Below are 21,230 nucleotides of genomic sequence, written 5' to 3'. Positions count from 1 at the left end.
TTGAACCAAATTTATTGAAATCTTTCTCTTTTCTTGTGGTATTTTATAAGGTTTATTTAGAAATGCTATTGGGTATTTTGTATCCGGATATTTTATATTATTTAATCCGATAAAAAGAAGATTAGAGAATACTTTTATATTCGGATTTGAATAGTAAAACTATTACTTATAATAAATTCAAGTTAGACTCGAATAATGATAAGTATTCAGCATTTAAATTCAATTATGAATATTAGTATTTAATTTATTAATAATATGATATATTAAATAATATTTTTTTAAAGATTTGCATTTTATATAATTTTAATGTATAAATTTTATATATTATCACTTAATCACATAATATTATCTCATAGATATACAAAGATATAAATCTTTATCCATTATCTGATTCAATTCAGTAGTTTTAATCTTTTTGTCATTTACTCAATTTTGTCAACTTCAAAACCCAATAACCTTAAAGGTTTACGTTGAGTGTAATAATTAACTTGAACTTATCAAAAATAGATTTGGACCACGTAATTCATACAGACGACTTCACTCTCTTTTCTCTTAACATGCGTAGGTAGTTCAAAGAAAATTGGTGCTTTGCATAAAATTCAAACAAGAGGTGTAGTCTGCGGCAGTCCAACAAGTAAAAAGCTGTTTGAACAGTGTGTTAATTATTTTAACATTCCACTGAATTACTTAAATCGAATCGTGAAAGTTTGAGCAGCCAAAAAGGCTAGAAAAAGTAGGTAAACGAGCATTGTAATTCTACAGGCAATGATGGCCGGATACAAGTCAACATAACTGCTTTTTTCCTATTTCCAAAATTCAAACACTGTCGCCGCACAAGGATAAGAGATCAAAGTTTGACCAAATGTAACCATCATGCGCCTCAATATATATATATATATATAATTGATATGAGAGAATAGTGTTTCCAGATTCGAGAAAGGGCTTGAGTATTTAGAATCAATTTCCACTATCTTCTATTGAAAGATCAATTTAATATGATGTAAAATATTTACGTTCATAAATTTTTTAAAATTTTTTTATGTTCATTGGACGTGAGATTGAAACATTCTAATTAAGTTTTTTAAACTGTTTAAAGGGTCACATAATATATTTGCATATTTCCAAACGAAAATGGATATTATTGTTATTAAAAATAAAACCAAAGATGAAAACAATCAAGTGCCTCATAAAATATATATAGATTACTGAAATAATAGAAAAAAAAAACTTTTCTAAGCATTTAAAATCAATTGCCATTGTCCTATAGCAAATTTTGATCCGTCCATTTAGTATAATACATGTGTTACAGGACTATTACCTTTTGTTCGAAAGATTAATTTAATAAACATATAACATTCACATTTATAAATTTTTTAGAATTTCTTCATTTGTCTAATACAAATAAGAAACATTTTAACTATTTTGTTTTTAAAATGCTTGATGTGTCACATGCACTGTGCATATGCAAACGTCCAAGCAGAGATGGATGTTATTAATAATGGAACCAAGGAAAAGAAACCGAATGCTGGACAGGGGAAAGGATTATTACACTGGTGAAAGTCAGAAAAGCTGTGAGTGAAATGGCATATTTTTTCTAACCACCTCCACTTTAGGCACCACCATATCGTTTACACCTGGCATGCCTTCATGTTTTGCCACCATTGCGGAGAATCCTCCCAATGGTTCATCGTGCACATAGCTTTAGTAAGTCTGACAATATTAAATTCTAATTCACTCAGTTCCAATCCCATTGGTAAACTAGACATTTCAAGTCCACTTTCAAAACTAAATCCCCACTCTATCAACCTTGCAGCTCTAACTATTCTAGACAAATTCACCCGTCTATACAGAAATCTATCAGAATGAGTTTTGACAACGAATTAAGAGTTCATATTTGATAGCACAACAGTGCATACTAACATGGTTTACACCAATTTATAAAATATTATCCGTTTTGATTTATTAGATCTCACGATTTTATCTCATAAAAATCACCTCACAAGTTGAAGATAATATCAACACTTCAAAACTCAATCGTACTCTAATAAGTTACTGATGTGAGATTCATGAATTCCCTTTAAGACCATGACACGTAGCATCTATGCACTATTATTTAATAATAGAGTGTCACATTCGAAAATAGGAATCAAAGAAAATGAGTTTTGACAGTGAGTTAAGAATTTTTATTTGATATCCTACTCGTGCATAGTATCTATGCACTATTATTGAATCACAAAGTGCCACCTTCCAAGGCACTATTACTTGTACACGCTAGTTTACTTTTACACACCATTAGTCAACCTGTTTGAAGAATATTTCACCTTTAATGATCTTGCATGTGACGTACAAAAAACAAGTTAAATGTGTTGAAAATGCAACTACATGTTAGAATTTGGAGAAAAGTGATTTTTTTCACTTTTTTCTTGATGAAAATCGGGGCACTCTTCAATTACAGTAAATGCACTGAGAACAAAAACAGAGTCAAGCAAAAATGACATTTAAACAGTATATCCACAAATCAATCCAGACCAGCACATCTGTTGTCATTGCTTTCTTTAATTTTAGGATTTCCGACACTCATGCCCAGCTTGAGAGAGAGTACATCCCCAGCCCAATGAAGAAATTATACATGCTATCTAGACACATTGATTTACCTTAAGAAAGAGTCCGCTTGTTAAAAGACTCCACTGTCAAATTAGCAGTGAAAGCTGGGATCGAATTCATCTTCCGAACAAATATATCAACCTGCCAAAAGAACAAGCTTTATATTAGTTGAAGATCACAAGCAAGAATTACAAAAAAGTATACATTCTAAATTTCCTCAATATAAGTCACGACTCTCTTGACAACAGGTGGTTACATCTATCAATTTCAAACAAATCTTTTACATGACAATTTTGAAATACGGTACCAGAAGAAATCTACTTCAAACTGTTGTAACTTAGGTTAAGAATCTTCCAATGCAGTAACTATCTACTCCTCAAGCTCTAGACTCTCAAGGAATGAGCTGAGATGAGTTTGAGTTTTCTAATACTTGGCTTGAGTATTAAACCTTTGAATTTTTAAATAATTTATACATATATAAATAATTTTTATACACATGGTAAAATGTAATATTTAGATACATATAATTAACTTTTATTGCATTCTTAAATTCAAGCTCAAGCACAAGCTCAAGTTTAGGTCGAGTTTTTAGCTCTTTAATTGGGTTGATGATAATTGAACCTAATCAAATCATGCTCGAGTAGCTTGATTGAATCTCAAACCAAGCTCAAGCTTCTCATCGGATCTGCTTGTCAGTTTGATTACATCACTAGGAGTGCAGATGTGGTAAATTCTGGAGCCTAATGTCACTTTTCTCCTATTTGTCCTTCTCTCACCTTGAATTTGAGATGTGCCTTTCTTCCTCACATTGCACTCATAAACTTTAGTTGACAAGGCAAAACCATAAAGCTATTTATCCACACATTTTCACAAGTAGCTTTCATTTCTTATTCGACTTTTCCTATACCTAGAAGACATCAAAGCATTGAAGAAAAAGTTTACACTTGTTACCTGATGAGATATCTCAGGGTGAGCAGTATAATCATTTGCCTGTTGGATCGTAGAGCAAAATTAGTTTATATTTCTTCTTGGTTCTACAATCAATTTAAATAGAATAATCGAGATACATTAGCACAGCCTCTGGAAATGCAATTGCAATTTCTCCCCGTTTAAGGGTCCCAAAGCAAGCAATTGACCCTTTGAAGACAGTCAATTAAAGCTTAAAAAAAATTTCACATGTCGATGGAATGTGAAATTAAACTATCACCATTCATATATAGCATTCACACCCAACAATCTCATTCCACTACTCAGCTTACCAAAATGTTGGTATTCCCAGATTCATATTCAAATTCAAGCTTCTCATCATCACTTTGAGCGTAAATTGATTGGAGGGTAAAATGTGTCACAGGGATTCCATTAGGACGCTGATGCTCATCCATTACAATCTGCCAAAAAAGATCATCAAATTAAAACCATGAAATAGTGAGGTGCAAAAACACACTATGGTACAAATTAGGGGCAATCAGTGAGGTTTTCCACTTTTAAAAAATTAAAAATGATACCAAATCTAGTTGAATTGGATTCTGAAGCTAAAACCAAAGCAAAACCTAACTTACAAAACTGATTCCATTTTCATTTGATTTATCAGTTAGGAAAGAAATTCCAATTCTCTTTTTATCCTCTCCTCACTCTCAGATACGTTATCTACCAAATTCTTGCAGATTACATCTAATATTGAATACTATCAATCTTCAATCTTCAGTAAACAAATTACAAGAGAGATAATGACTTTAATTTAAAGAAAAAAGAAATGAAAAAACATCTCTGCATACTTAGATGTTAGTCAGAATCAGTAACCAAAGTACAGTTGCTGAAAGAAGCAGCTGTTGTTATGAGAAGAAACCACGAGAGAGAAAAGTGGACAAACGATTGTGAAATAGATTGTTAAGCGGTTAGATGAGAGTAGAAAGAATTAGACTTTTCAAAAGTACTTCTGTAAATAAAGAAAATAATGAGTAAGCCACCATAAGATTCCTCCATGCCTTGGAATAGATTAGCTTTTCAGTTTAGCCAATTTAGGTTTGTTGAGAAAATGGAAGGGGCATGAAATTTTTCCAAGTGTCAACCACATTTCTCATTGCAGGACAAAAAGTTGATTGAAGAGAATTAAAACTGTTTAGGATTATATTCAATTAACTTTGTTAATTTTCCAGTAATTTCTATTTATGCCATTTTAAGGTTGGTATTTTCCATTTTTTATTTATATTAGTGCTTAAAATTTAACTTATTAAGTGCCTGTTTGACCTGACTTATTTTTAACTTATCTACTGCTTAAAAGCAGAAGCTGGACTAAATAGGGTTTGGTAAAAAGCTTTTAAAAAAAATAACTTCTTTTTAAAGAATAAAATCTGAAAAAAATGGCTTAAAAAAAAGTTCCAATTAGGAGCTTTCTCTTCTCTTTTTCTTTTAAAAAACACGTCATCTTATTAAAAGAGCTATTTTTTTCCAAAAAAATCCTCTTTATCAAAAAATACTCCCTCCCTCTCTCCTTATCGATCTTACTCTCCTCTCTCTTCCTTTCTGTAAATCATCATTGTAAGGTTTTTTTTGTTTTTACAAAAATTAAGAAAAAAAAAATCCAAAATTCAAAATTGCATTCAGGTATTATTTCTTTTTTTTATCTTTCTATTTTGTTTTTCATTTTATTTTCTATCGTTTTTTTTTGTACTTTGAAAACTCTCTTTATTAGTTGATATGACAATTATATGATGTTTATTTATTCTTAACTTCTTTATGATGAATATAATATTTGATGATTATGATTAAAATAATTAATTAAATAGGTCAACGATTATTAAGATAAATTAGATGAAAATTGAGAATATTTGTTGATTATGGTTGTTAAGATAATATTGTTTATAGAGGTGAACTTTGTTAGTAAGGACATCAATAGCTAAACGTAATTTTCATGAATTATTATTACCACTTTAGACTTTTCTTCTTCTTTTTTGGTTTCTCCTCCGTTATTAAATTTAAGAATTTCAGTAGTCGTCTCATTGCTTTCTTTCATCTCTCATTTTTTTTATTTGATTCAATTTTTTTTTCTTGATTTTATTTATTTATTTATTTATTATTTAATAAAAAATTATTTATGAATTATGTGTTACTTATAAATTATTTGTAAAACTCTTTTTTTTATGATTTATAATTAATTATAAACTTTATGTTGTATAAAAAAAATTTTAATATCTTTAAAAATTTATTTTAAATAGATAAAAAAATAAAAAAAATTATTTTGAACAAAAAAATTCATGATTAATAAAAAATTATTTATTAAATACCCTTTTTAGTAATTTTAACTAAAATTAGAGTTTAAAACAACTTATCTATAAAAAAAAAGCTTTTAAAAAGTAAATTTACGAAACAACTTTAACTTAATTTTAAAAGCTATTATTTTTCATAAGAATTTTATAATAGCTTTTAAGTTAAAAAAAAAAGTTAGGCCAAACATGCTCTAAGTACCTATGACATCAGTTTCTAAAAACACTGGATTCAATATTGAGTTTTGAAATATTCCTCCCCCATTGTTCTCTCTAGTTTTCTCTCTGCTTTAGTTCCTTTATTTCTCCCTAATTTTCCCTTAGATCTCTACTATTTCCCTCTTTTTCCTCCTCTGTTTTACATCAATTTCATATCAAAGCAAGCCAATCTAGCATCCAGGATTCAAACCTTTGCTCTTAAAAGTTGACCAAGCTTACTTTTTTCTTTTAATTAATTCACCAACACCATTCTTAAATAAATAACAGATCTATTAAATCAAAGAGTTTGAATTCAAGTGGAACTGCATCGAAAACAAGGGTTTAAACCCAAGTATTCAACGTGACACATCATATCTTTGAAAAATAAGTTATATCATGCATTTGTTTCATTCTTCTATTTTTCATTTTAAAAATGATCACTTGTCCCATAGGCCCTTAGGCACGGTCCATGATTTCGTGACTAGTCCAACTTGATGAGACCATCAAGCCAACAACACAAGGGCATGCCCAACAATCAAATGAGACTCGATTCAGCCATAGGACCACATGGCACACAAGTTCAACACCAACTACCATTGAGCCAGCATCGAATTGGGGGTTTCTGGGCACACTAGACGCCAGCAACATTGGGCCACATGAGCAAGGCACGGACAAAAAAGCCATGTCGAGCAATGTGGACCAACAAGCTTGGTGGGCCAAATCCGCGCGCAAGAAGATTGCACACCAAGTCCACATGCACACTACACACGTAGAAGTCATGCACATGGGTGCTGCACGGGAGGAAAGTGCGAACGTGTCACGGATTTACAAATCATGACAATCTCCCCCACTTGATTTAGGCAATGCCATCATTGCCTCGTTCCACTACAAGTCTTCTACAAAGTCCCCATTGGCCTTGTTTGAGGCAGCTCCTCGTTGGCTATCTCGTGAAAACCTCTAACTCTGGATGCATTCAGTCATGCGAATATTCGGCTCATAGTTGGCCTTTGAATCCTTTTTGGTGCACTTGTGTAGTGTCCAAGTGCACAACCTTCATGTGCACGGTGTTTCTGTTTACAGCACACATAGGGAACAAGAAGTGTGAGCTTGACGCGTGGGTTGTCAGTCCAATGTCAAAGTTCGGTAAATCAAATAACCTTTGCTTAGTTTGGAAGTCACAAGTGCAGCTCCCCCGATATTTGTTTGCTAGATGCAACAACGTTTGCTCAAGATCCCTAACGTACTATGTTAATCGTCAGTATTGTGGTTGCACCATTGCCATTAATCCATCTAGCCCCATGCTTGAGATCCATCACATTATGCAACTCCTTGCAAAGCTCATCGCTATTAAACCCCAGCTGCTCGACACTGGCCTCGAACCCATTCAAAGTTACTCCATACTTTTTTTTTTTTATAGTCATCTCCACACGAAATATACAATCATCAAGTGCTTGCAAGATATCCTTAAAGTCGTAATGCTCCGCTGCACATGTACACAGTTTCCTTTTTTGCAATACTCACACTATCTTGAACCAAAGCATTCAAAAATGGCGTGGTTTTATCACCAATTGATATCATTCTCTTTTCCAATTTTTCAATTTTGTATCAAAACTAAATTATAGCTCTGATACCAACTATCATGGGCTTGGAGCTTTGGCCAAGATCTGTGCGGCGCTTAGAGTTGTGTATCGAAAACTAAGCAAGCCTAATCTTGTATTGATGTAGAATATTGTGGAAGCACAGAGACAATTTTAAGAAAACAAGAATTGAGATAAATAAAAAGTGTATTATTCCCCAGAGAAAAACAAATACCTAACATTTAAGCAAAGAACTAAATTGTTTGATTCGCAAATTTGATTTGATTGTCTTATAATGAAACATAAAAGAGTTATTTATAATCTATCCTAAACTTAAGAAAACTCTAAACCTACTTAAAGTGCAAGTAAAGTAAATAGCATAAAAAGAAATGTCCAAATTCTAGACTTATTTATAATGAAAGTAAAGTAATCAACAAGTAAGAAAACCTAAATATGAAAAGCATTCTAATTTTCATAGAATACTTAACTTAGCTGCTACTCTTCCTAAAAGTTAATGGACCACCTTCATATGAGTTGTTCTTTTGCTCATGGGCTATTGGTGTGCGGCGTCTTTCTCTTAAGGAACTTTTATAGTTTATCCTTAGTTTTCTTTTTTTCTTGTTGATACGCTAAGTTGGTATTATAGCGAAATTCCCCAACTTTTGAGGAAAGTTGATATCGGAGCTACAATTTAGTTTTAGTACGAGATTGAAGAATTGGAGAAAAGAATAACATCGATTAGTGATCAAACCAGGTCATTCTTGAAGGCCTTGGTTTAAGATAGTGTGAGAGTTGTAAACAGGATAACTACACACACACGATGATTGCAAGATAGTATGAGCATTGGTTTAAGATAGTTTAAGATAGTTTGACAATATCTTACAAGCACTCGATGATCACATATCTCACATGAAGATGACCATCGAAGAAGTGTGGAGTAACCTTGAATGGGTCAAAACCGACGTCGAGCAATTGAGGTTCAAATAGTGATGAGCTTCACAAGAAATTGTACAACGCGATAAGTATATTAATTTACCAAGATGTTAGGCAAGATGGATTGATGGCAGCAATACAACACCACTAGCAACTAGCAGAGTATGTCAAGGATCTCGAACAGATGGTGTTGCTTCTAGCAGAAAAATACCAAGAATCCGCACCTCGCAACTTCCAAACTAGGCAGAGGCGATTTGATTCACCAAGCTTTTGCACTAGATTAACAACCCATATATCAAGCTCAAACCCCTTGCTCCCTACATGTACTGTAACTGGAGACCTTGAGCACTTGGACGCTACACAGACTCACCAAGCAAGATTCAAAGGCCAGTCGAGAGCCAAATATCCACATAATCGAACACATCCAGAGTTGGAGCTGTTTATGAGACAGGCTACGAGGAGCTACCTCAAATGAACGCATGAAGCTAGTGGGGACCCCGTAGAAGCCTTGTGGTGGAACGAGACCACAAGGCAACGAAGACATTGCCTAAATCAAGTGAGGGAAAATGTCACGATCTGTGAATTCATAACACGTTTGGGCCGATGGAAGGCTTAGACCAGCAACACACAAATGTGCCACACTGCTCTAGGGGCATAAATCATTCGAAAACTAGCATCAGGCCACCATTGATTCACTCGTGGGCCGCACACCAAAGGACCTCGACCGAGAAGGCTGCATACCTGAAAGCGTCGTACGAGAAAAACGCACCCTAGAGGGCCTCATACGAGAATGTCGCACACCCAAGGACAGACCCTTGCACTGCACACCATCAGATCGCAAACAGCGCCACAAAGCCTCATAGCAATGTGAGTTGAGCAAAGGGAGGCCACATGTAGGAAAGCAATACGCACATGGGCAGCACACCAATAGCTCGTGTACAAAGGCCAACACATATGAGGGTGGTCCATTAACTATTAAAAATAGCAGCTAAGTTAAGTATTCTAAAGAAATTAGAATACTTTTCATATTTATATTTCCTTACTTGTTGATTACTTTACTTGCATTACAATTAAGTATATGATTAGGCTATTTTCTTTTATGCTATTTACTTTACTTGCACTTCAAGTAGGTTTAGAATTTTTCTAGATTTAAGATGGGTTATAAATAACCCTTTATGTTTCATTGTAAGTCAATCAAATCAAGTTCACCAAATCAAACAATTTAGTTCTTTGCTTAGATCTTAGGTATTTGTTTTTCTCTGAGGAATAATGCACTTTTTATTTCCTTGTTCTCTTCAAATCGTCTTTACACTTTCACAATATTCTACATCAATATGAGATTAGGCTTGGTTAGTTTTCGATATATAAGTCTAAGTGCCACATAGATTTTAGCTAAAGCTCCAAGCCCGTGACATTAAGACTGAGATTTTATAGCAGAAGCTCAATGCTATGGTGTAGCCAACATTGGCTTAAAGCTTGCCAAAGACTTCCCTAATTTCTCTATGTTCTATAGATATCATTATTACACAAATACATATTTTTATCATTTTTCCAATACTAAGCTTTTAAAAGTTTTTGGCAATGGTGGCTAAGATAATGACAAATTACTCAATCTTTGCTATGGAAAACTATAACACCAAAGAAACTCAATTTGGCTATTACAGCTTTGGCTGAGTTGTTGCTTTCATTGTGGAGGTTAAATAAGCATTTTGCTTTTCTTGTTTTTGACTTAGATCTCACTCATGGGCTCAAAGCCCAAACTTGAATAGGGACCCATTTCTTTCATTAGTCTTCAAAGAGAATGACACAGTGTTTGTAGATTTATATCAAAGTTTTAATAAAATCTCTAATTTGATGTTATGTTTTGAATTTTGCATTTATATTAGGGTTTAGCATTAAGCATAATATCCTAGGTTATTTTAGTTTGTGGTAGCCTTGGAATATGAACTGTTAAGATTTTGATATATTAAAGTATTGAGGCTTTTCCTCCCTTTTGGCACCCTCCAGTGTTCTCTTCCATCTATATCCCTTGTTGCTCCTCTTTTATTCCCTAATCTTTCCCTCTAAGCTCTATTTTCTCCTTGTTTTGCCTCCTTATTCTACATCAATATCCCACACTAGGACTAGGGTGCTTTTGTCTAAACACACTAGGGTGCAGCAAGTCTGAAAAAATAAAAACACACGCACGACCAACCAAAACAAATTTTGTATGTTAACAGATTCAGAACAGAACAAGGGTGAGAGATAGCTTAGGAAATACTAAAATGTAAAATGCCATATGCATTATACCTTGTAACCAAAGAGCTCACAGCATGCCCTCCTAAAAACTGAAATTCTATCTGCAAAAACAGTCTTGTATCTGTTTCAAGAGTGCATTTTTGCACACATCAGTGATAACAAATCCAACTCATTAACAATAAATATGACTACAAAAATGTTTCCACCACTCACCTCTCTTCACGTTTTTCTAGTGTTGCAATTTGTTCTTTTAATTTCATTATCTTCTCAGATATATAGGAGTCAACCAGCTTCCCAGTATCACCTATACAAATTAACTAGTCAGAGAATGGATAACCTCATTATGTAATGGTGTATTTGAAACGGATTGCAATATGGATCAATAAATTATTCCCATAACCAAGCAACACATCTAGCAGTTTATTAAAAATTTTATAACAATAGAGATATTGACTCATAGGGTATAGAAGATGAATTCCCCTAAAGCAAATAAGTGTTGAAACTGTCACTTCAAAAGATCATGGCTCTTAAAATAGAATCTCAGAAAAGGTGGTAAAGTTATGGGCCAATGAGACATTGGCTGCAGATAAATGGGTCATGGAGGGCAGTGATTCATTGAATATGATTAACTTGACATCAAAGTTCATTAACCTCTAACAAGAAATTGCAAATGTTCTTTGGTCAGGGGAAAAAGTGTCCTATGTGTTCCTAGAGAACCTATCCAGAACAAACTGCCAGAATTAGTTGCTTCGCTCTTCAATTTCTAACTTCCCATCTCTACTGCCGACTACAAAGATATGTTCAGCCCCAATCTGCTTGTTTTACCTTATTTTGTAGAAATACATTTCCTAGCATTTGAAAACTAACAGAAATTACATCATTTAGATTTTCAAAGAAAAAAAGCCTGGAGATGCATATTGGTGTGCATTTTTTTTTTTAAATGAAAAAGAATGAACCGACCAAGCCAATAGAATTCAGATAAAGTTGTTAGAAATCACATGGAAGTCTGACATTAGTCAAACATAAACAAAATACAAGTTCATTTCTACAACTATAGGTTTTACACCAAAAGGACTGAATTCAAGGGAAATAGCCCGAAATCAAAAGAAACAAAAAGATAAAACTAGTAATTCCACAACTGAAGATTTTACAACAAAGGAATCAAATTTGACATAAACAACAAGAAATTAGGAAAAACAAAAAGAAAGTGTTCAACTATAAATAAAAATTTGCAACAAGAACCACAAAAAAGAAATGAAATATGGAAGCATAACTATGAAACTAGAAATTTTCAAAAAAAAAAAAAAGAACTATGAAACTTGAAATTTTGAATTCAAAGAACAACGCTTGATACCTGATTGACTTTTCAATTCTTCAAGAGCTTGTAACTTCTCCTTTGTTTTTTGTAACTCAGTTTGTAAAGCCTCAATAGTTTGTTTTGCCTCATTATCAACAGCAAGAGTATTTACCATTCGCAAAACTTTTGTATTTGCAGCAGAATAATCACCATGACCCAGCTATTAAAAGAAACCAAATTGTTATTACCACTTGTCAAGACCAAAAGACAAATCAAGCATCTTTACCAATTCACTATGTATGTACCATATGTTCAATTTCCCTCCTAATTTATTCATGTTATTGAGAAATCAAGGAATGAGAGAGTTTGCCTGTGTGGCTGTATGTACACTCCAAGGAGTTCTATGCAAGACAAACCACAACATCAATAATGCACAACCCGCTAGGGGACAGAAAATCAGTTAAAGGTCAAATGGTGCAGAACAAGGGAAGAAAGATGCAGAAAATATTCGAAAATCATGGAGAAAAGGAAAAGAAATAAAGGAGCTGCGGGATAGAAATAGAAGAAAAAGAAGAAAGAAAAAATGTAGAGAATAAGTAGGAAGAGAAAATCCAATGCCAATATTCAATATCTCAATAGACGACTTGCTACCAAAAACTTACTAGGTACTTACAGACTACCTGTGAAACCCTAACATATATAGGAAAATACCATATGTGATCCTAAATGCCCTAATAATAGACAGGCATGATCTTGTCCAACATCATCACATAAAAGAATTTTCAAGGAAACCAACCTTTTTTACAAAGCAACATTAACAACAACAACAACAACAACAATAAAAGAAACACAAGCATAATTGATCAATCATGCTGCCTGAAATCTTTTAAAAATTTCAGCTACATACCTTTGACTCCAGTAGCGAAATCTCTGAACAAAGTCGATCACTCTCTCTTTCTAGTGATTTTATTCTTCTTGCTTCATTATTTAGCCTATCATGGAGCAATTTTATCTCATTATGTTGACGATCATTAACTTCTTTTTGTTCATGTAAATTACTCTGTAGTTCTTTAATACAGGATTCCTTCTTTGCAAGAGATGATTCAAGCTCCTGCACATTAAAACCAGGGAATATATAGTCAAAAACAATCAGGAAAGACAACAAATTTAAGAGTGAGGGATACTTTATAAATTTATTTTAGTTTCAGGGAGAAAAGAGGGGAGACTTGGCTTGAAAGTAATGAAATAGCAAAAGAATTCAAAACCTGAACAACATTTCCACTGGCCGCTTCATCACCTGCTTCTTCATTCTTAGGCCTCTTTAATTCATCAATAACATTTCTCAACTTATCTCTCTCTTCAGTAACCACAGAAAGCTGCAATATAACAGTCCACCTTTTAAAATAAAACAACAATAAAAACTATCTATTGCAATTGTTAGATATAGGAAATTACTAGAAAAGCCTGCATTCATCACCCCAGCAAGTCATTGTCAACATGTGCAGGTACAACCAACAAATAAGTTTTCCAAAGAAAATACATTTTAGAATCATTTGCTCCAAATCAATCCCCCATACATGTGAAAGCAGATATACTATCCTGGCTCAAGTATTCATGGTCAAAGCCTATGTGCTTACATATTTAAAAATATATACTCTTTGCATTTCCCTGATATGCTGTGGTATCTGCAAAGGAGGAAGCTACATGCTTTCATAGTTTGTAAAACATGGCCAGAAGATCAACCTTCAATGACGAAAGTTAAATTTAAACGCCAAATTATAAGCCTTGATTGTAGTCACTTCACTTGTTCTACTGAAAGAGTATACCAAGGGCAATCATGGATTATCTGCTACACCCCCCTTTACCCTAAAAAGGGCATAAATAAGTAAATAACATGACTATAAGCAATTAAGCCCTTCATCTTGTAGTTACTTTTACGTGCTTCCAAGGGAAAACCAAAGTGAGCTGGCCTACCACAATTTGAATAGATCTCCATAGGCCTCCACCTTTTATTTTCTTAGCAATTTAACCCCTTATATTACTAGTGTTCTAAATGAACTGTATATTACAAAAGTAATATCCCTCAGATTCCGCTCTGTTGTGGGAAATTATTAAGTAATCAATAAAAAGCTAAAAAAGATAGTTATTGTATAATAATGACATCTAGCTTTCACATATAACACTTACCATGAGTTCAATCCGCTTGACCTCTGATTTTAAGACTTCTGCCTTCTCTTTAGCCAACATCGCATCAGTTTCAGTATCATGTTTAGCAAGTTGTGCAGCATCCAGTGCTACCTCAATTTGCTTCAAGCGTGCATTTGCATCACCTATCTTAATTGTACTGTCAATCACTTCCCTGCATTGAAAAGAAAATCCCAACATCAACAAACAAGATGTAACAAATAAAACACAAGAAACAACAATCGCTTCATTGATAAATGATTCAGGCATGCAAGCAGAAAGAGTCATGAATGCATAATATTTAAGTGACTTCAAGAATGAATAAGCATGTATTTGAATATATCATTCAACACGAGAAAGTATGATGATAAAACTAAATAGCCTGTGCATCTGGTTCTCGCAAAATGAAGTGTATTGAGGAAAATAAACAAATAATTTCAGGGGAAAATATCATAGCATAACCATTTCTTAGAAATAAAAGGGCTGTTGGCTCGAAAGGCCAGCTAAGGAACTCCAAGTGGTCCCAACTAGGACAGAAACTAAACAGAGGAACAGATGGCAGATGAAGACATAAAGTAGCAAATGATTCTTCCAACAAGCTTTCACTCACCCTAGAGGAATTCAACCTACAACCATCAAGTAAAACTATCTTTCTGATTTCTGAAATTAAAGCCCTCACTGGAGAAGTTAAAAAAAAAATGGAAAAACTCTATGTCATCTCCTACGTTAACACCCCAACCTAATGAAAAGAAGAAAGTTACAAGATAGTTATTAAAAATTAAACAGTCAAAATTTAGGGGGCAAAAAAATTTAAGAAAAAAAAAAAAACACTCTCTTCACAATTTTGTCACTGTTTTCATTTTTGGCTGACAAGATGGACCACAATATTAAACAAAGAGAATCCAAAATAAGCTGCTAGCATACTTTTGTAAGGTTGCAAATTTGACAGGTATATCTTCAGGACATGACACGCCAGGTATGTCCTTCATCATCAGCTTCCACGATGACAACTCATCCTCCAACTTGTTAAAACTTATCTGTAGTTCTTGCAACTTAGATAGCTCTGATTCTGCCCTCTCTCTGCGACCCTTCTCTTCCAGTAATTTTGCCTTCAATAACTCAATGTTCTCATGAGATGATTTCAACTTTCTAGCCTCTCTTACTTCAGACTCCTGATGAAATTTGAACCAAGAAAGAAAGGACAACAGTAATGAAAGAACTCATGAAAAACTATGGCACTTAGAAACCAGATATGAAATCAAAGGTGAATCACCAATCTAAGCAAGTTCAAACAGGCATATATAGAGGGAGCAATATGCCATACAGGAATTAAGACTCTCATCCATATTGCGTTGACTAAAATGAGCAGTCTGATTTAGGCTTTAGAAACAGGGCTTATATTCATACTCTAAACCTTTTACAGTACTTATTTTATATAATTTTTTTCAAGATTAAGTCAACAAAAATCATCAGAAAAAAAAAACAAGATAAAAACAAAGTTGACAGAAATTGTTGACTAACAGGTCCAAAGAGAAAATTTACATGTATCAAGCAGTACTGTATGGCACAGTAAAGAGCCTCCTCCACTCAGGCAAATGACCAGTAGACAAGCAGAATTTCCCTTATTGCTTTACGAAGATGCATGTACATGTTTTTGTTTGTACAAAGGCAAACCACTCCGTATGTTCAAATTTACAGTGCGAGAATTTTCACATATATATGAGTACATTTGTACATATATAAGAAAATTTCTCATAAAGTGTAAGTAATAGATGATAGAGGATTTAAAAGAATGACAACTATCATAGAAAACGGACAAAAAATATGGATGGAAAACAATAACTTACATAGTTTCTAAGCTCCTCTTGCAAATGCTTAATCAAAATATTACTCTCAGTGGAAGTAACTTCTGGAAATGTGAAACTTGATAACTTCTTCTCTAGTTCACTCTTTTGATGCAAGCACTGCAGAACACAGAATTGACGGGTTCATCAAAATGAAATAAAAATAAATATACAACCAGCAGAACATGCACAGTTTGCATCTTAAATAACAAAACCTCAAGAATCAAACACTCAATCATAAAATAGAGTAATGATAACAGCAAACATCTTAAGTAATTCACCAATCACAAGAAAGAGCAAAAAAAAAATGATAGACAGGGGTATGACAATAGAAAATACAACAGGCATTTATATTCAAGGGGGCTTGATGTCATGGATATGCAGTCAAAGTCAAGTACAAAAATCAATTAGCATGTAGAATTGTAAGTAATCAGGACACCAGAAAATAAACCTCATTAAATTGTTTCTTAAGATCCTCCAGCTGCTCTTTTAAAATATCTGATTCCTTCTCAGCATTATTAGCTCTAAATTCCATTTTTTCAAGCTGCAAACCAGACAAAGCATGGGTTAGACTAACATGAATGTTAATTCATGTCCTTTCATCAATTAAATAAACAAGTGTAGGTAATCACATCAGCACTTATTCTGGAAACAGAAAGCTTTGATTCTCCTTTCAGCTGAGCAAGCTCATTGTGAAGTCGCTTTTTCTCCCTTTCTATGCTTTGAGAAAGTTGACTAAGTTTTCCCTCCAAAACAGTTGCTTTTTCTTCAGCAGATGCTGCAGAGGACTCAGCTTTCTTGCGAAGGTTCATCTCATTCTGCAGCTTTCTCTGTAACACAAAATAGAATGGTAATCATTGAACATGCCTTCAAAGACAGAAGACTTGACAGACTGAAGAGATATGAAGCATAAACCATTTATCAAAAATGTGAAGAACCTATACCAACATATGATACGACTGCAACAAGATACAAACACAGCAATATGGAAATTTCCAATAACTTAGGAAATGACATTGCTGGGACAGGTCAATAAAAAATATCACAAACACACATACAAACAACAGCTTTTTGCATAAGGCATGAACAACACACACTAAGAGTCCAGTTAAGACATGTGAACCAATTAAAATGGGGTCAACTCATCTGTGATCCAAACATTCAAGCAAGATGATAAAGCATGTTACCATAGCATTGATAATGGTCATTCTAATATAATTAATTTTTTCTATTTTACAAAATGTTAACAAGTCATCCCTCATCTTCGAAAACCTGGGCCCTAACTAGGCTTTTTAAGGGTTATTTAATCTTTTAAAGTCTAATATCATTTTCTAATATTTGGAAACCCCTGTAGGAATAAAAACTTGGCAAGCTCATTTATGAATTAATACTTGGAGAGCCCATTTATTAATTTAAAAGAAAAAAGAAGGCCCCATTCCAATTTGGTCTCTTTTGTTTTCAATATAAAGCCATTGCCAATGGCAGGACTTGCATAATTGTTGATCTAAACAACTACTATCCTCCTTTAACATCTTCACTAAATTAAAATTATCACTCATAATCACTTATAGTTAAGCAAATTGAATTTATATACTCCCTCTGTTTTAAATTGAATGTCCATCTTACTATTTTAGGATGTTTCGACATAATGTTCACTTTGGCAAAATGGTTGTAATTTTCTCAATACTACATGTCATCAAAATATTGACCAACTTATTAAAAAAAAAATTCTTTAAGTGGGCTACCTTTTAGCTTTTAAGGGCTAGAAGTTGGAAACTAGAACACACAAAACACCTCAAGCATAAAACTTTGCACCATCTACAACGTTTACACTCAATTTGATACCAAGGGAGTGATTGACTAAATTATTAATTTAAAAACAAGTCCCTCACTTGTATCCTCTTTTCAGACCCTTTTTAGCCATATCCCATGTCATAGATTTAAGGCAATTGACAATCTGAGGCTTTGACAAGGACCCTCACTTCACATCCCATAGCCAAGTCAAAGTGACAAGATTAAAAGTATCAAGTGTGACAAGATATGTCATCTTCTAAGTTCTAACAAATAATTGAAATTCATTTAGATTGGTTTATTAGATATTCAAGAAATAAAATCCTATTAGATAGGTTTATTCCATACATGGGGGGTCAATTCCAAATGTAACTCGAGCAATTGTGTACATAATATCTTGAAAGATACCATATTAGATGCATTTGGATTATTAAGTAATAAAAGTCTCTTCTAAGATACTACACAACATTCTCCCGATCCTTGTTATTATTTATCTACAAAATAAAGGACAACATAGCACATATAAATAAAGATGTGCTGTGATATAATATCTATTCTCCTTAAACATTAGAGATAAAAAATTACATATTCATATCATAAATGGTACTTGTAAGGAAGAAAGAAAGTCATACTTCAAGAGTTTGCCAGATCCTCAAGATATTAGAAGGTGTTTGGTAGTTTTTATTTTTACAAAATAAGTGGGTCTTGCATCCTAAATTTTGGCAATTAAAGCAAGGATCTTCTAGGCCGATGCTTCAAAATGTGGCTCTAAAGTTTCTTGGGAAGCCATGTTCATCATCATGTAGTGCACAAGATTAAAGCACCTATTCTTTCATCAATTCAATACTACAAGACAAGATACAACTATGAGATGCCAAGGCTTTTGTATTTGTACATATTAGTTTCCATTTTCTTTTAAGAAATAGTACACTTTACAACCAAGGAGAAAGTAATAATGCAAGGCATCTAAGGAGATGTCTTTGATCCCTTTATGATGACAAGGTTTATAGAAATTGCAAGTTTATCAATTTATATTTATAAGATAGGGGAGACCATTCTTAGATAAAAAAGATAATGACAAAGATGGTGAACTCAAAGATTAATCTCTTTTTGTGTTACTATATAACAAAACAAGGTTCTTCCGGTTTGTGCAACTAATATAGATGCTGGATGTCCAGATACCAAGAAGGTTTTGTCATAAGCTTTTTTAGTTTGTTTCTTTCTATAAATGGAAAACATAGCTATAGCTGCTTCTAGCTAGGCCACGTAATCTTGCAAAGGGATGCCTTGCTAGCACATTTGTACCTTGAAAAACTAATTATGCCTGAATCACAATTAGCAAAGTATCGCAACTTGCTGAACTTTCCTATCAGTTGACTGCGCTGTAATGGTTATATATTTTCTAAAAGGCTTCTTAGTGTATGCTATATATAATTTAAGCAAAAAGAAATTAAACTCTCAAAAAGTAAAGGATATTTCAGTCAATCTCATCAAAGTTGAGAAATGGTACCTGAAGCTCATTGTATGATTCTAATTGATTTTTAAATCTTTCCTGTGAATCATCAACTTCGTTCAAGAGCTGGTCATGCAACATTTGTTCACGTCCTTTTGCAGCCGCTAGCTCTTGTTCTGCATAAAGGAACTGATCCCTAAACTTTTTCCTCTCAGCCTCTGTTAAGATTAGAATTATCTTGGGCTAAAATTATGAAAAGCAATACAAACATAAACTAAAGGATTCAGACATTCACAAGGGAAAATAATGCATCATGCAAGACTTAATACCAAATAACCATACAGCACTGATAATTATCTCTGCAAGAGGCCCAATTTTACCCATTTTTCAAATAGTATGGACTCAAAGAAGCAAAATTTCAACTAAAATTCTGAACCAACACCTATCAAAGAATTTGAGCATAAAACTCTGTTGATAAATCCAGACAGAATTTAGTTGCTTATTTCTGTACAAATTTCAGATTACAGCATTGAATTTTATCATAAAGAATGGAGAAAAAAATATTAATGGGCCCAAACACAACTAGTTTGAGATAAGGCTTATATAAATTCGGCTGAGTATCAATGTTAAGATGTTCAAAACTATCCCCATTTACAGTTCCTAATTTATCCTTTTTCCCCTCATGGAAACTCTATAAGCCTCTGACACTACAGCACAACTGGTAAAAGTAAAAAGAAACTGAATTATAAATTACTGTGTATGAAAAAATTGAATAGTGAGCCTTTTGCTATAAAAAATTTTGTGAAGTAGGGTACTGTTTGGTTGTTGCTTTTACTATATTTTCTTTTCTTAGAAGCAAGAAGAACAAGCAGCAAAAGCTAACAAGCATATGAAGGAAACGTTTATGATACATGGAAAATCACGTGGTAAGAAAATAGTAGATGAGTAAAACTAAAGCTATCCCTCATTTCATAAATTACACAAAATTTGCACAACCATACAAACATATGTCCTCAATACTGATATATAAGAGCAAAGTGTAGAAATAATCTACCAGCTTTGGAAAAGTTTTCATTTAATGCCTCCAATTTGGACTTATAATCACAAATTTGCTTCTCTGCATTGCTCAAGGTATCTAGAAATTCCGCTTTAACCTAGGAAAACAAAACGAATAAGGTAAACAAGTAAAAAAGCAAATCCTAGTATGAAGTTGAATGCTGAATGAATCGACAGCACAAGGTTACCATCTGGCGGCATTGATAAGTGCAGAGGAGGTGATCGGAGGGCTGCTGAGATGATTCCGGTGGAAGCGCCGCCGGAGGATTGTCTTCGTAGATGACAAGGCGTCCCTCGGAGGCGGCCACCGTTGATGGACTCTCGTGAACTATGGCTTCCCCTCTTTGCCTCTTGGGTGGTGGAGTCCTCAGTATCATCTTCTCTCGCCCCACAACTTCAAAATTCCAGGGTTTCTCTCTGTCTCTCACCAGTTTAGAATCAAATCAAATTCGAAAGAGAGGAAACTGGCGCATTTCTCTTCGGACAACGCTCCGTTTAATTTTTGAGTAAAAATTTACATAAGAACTTCCTTGAAATATTTTGTATATAAATATTTTATTTTTATTTAATTCTTTACATATTATTAATTTATTTTTTATGAAATTATATTTTCAAATTAAATTTAATTATTATTCATTTTTAATAAAAGAACTCAACAAACTTTATTTAATTCATTTCAACTAAATTTTATCTAATCTATAAACCCTTAAACTTCATTTTTTTTATCAATTCTTTTAACATTATAAATTTTTATTTTTAAAATATTCTCTACATATTTAATGTGTTTAACTT

General features: G+C 33.3%; 1 protein-coding gene across 2 annotated transcripts; it reads right to left on the bottom strand.

Moving 5' to 3' along the window:
* Window positions 2,441-20,958, bottom strand: LOC18595210 (mitotic spindle checkpoint protein MAD1). Of its 2 annotated transcripts, XM_007023059.2 has the most exons (16): window positions 20,627-20,958; window positions 20,437-20,536; window positions 19,440-19,600; window positions 16,771-16,968; window positions 16,590-16,682; window positions 16,142-16,258; window positions 15,219-15,466; window positions 14,298-14,469; window positions 13,376-13,486; window positions 13,018-13,221; window positions 12,168-12,330; window positions 11,027-11,117; window positions 10,865-10,934; window positions 3,864-3,992; window positions 3,556-3,594; window positions 2,441-2,745 (listed from the first exon to the last, which is right to left on the bottom strand). In XM_007023059.2, the coding sequence occupies exons 1-16, from the start codon at window positions 20,813-20,815 to the stop codon at window positions 2,656-2,658; spliced, it is 2,175 nt and encodes a 724-aa protein (XP_007023121.2). In that variant the 5' UTR covers window positions 20,816-20,958; the 3' UTR covers window positions 2,441-2,655. The 2 variants fall into 2 exon arrangements, with proteins under 2 accessions (XP_007023121.2, XP_007023122.2); XM_007023060.2 differs by lacking the exons at window positions 3,556-3,594; window positions 3,864-3,992 and having other exon boundaries at window positions 2,465-2,745.

The sequence above is a fragment of the Theobroma cacao genome, chromosome 6 (genome assembly GCF_000208745.1).
Source record: "Theobroma cacao cultivar B97-61/B2 chromosome 6, Criollo_cocoa_genome_V2, whole genome shotgun sequence".
In the NCBI taxonomy this organism is placed as follows: Eukaryota; Viridiplantae; Streptophyta; class Magnoliopsida; order Malvales; family Malvaceae; genus Theobroma; species Theobroma cacao.
Note: the sequence above shows the minus strand (reverse complement) of the source record. Positions and strands in the feature narration are given on the sequence as shown.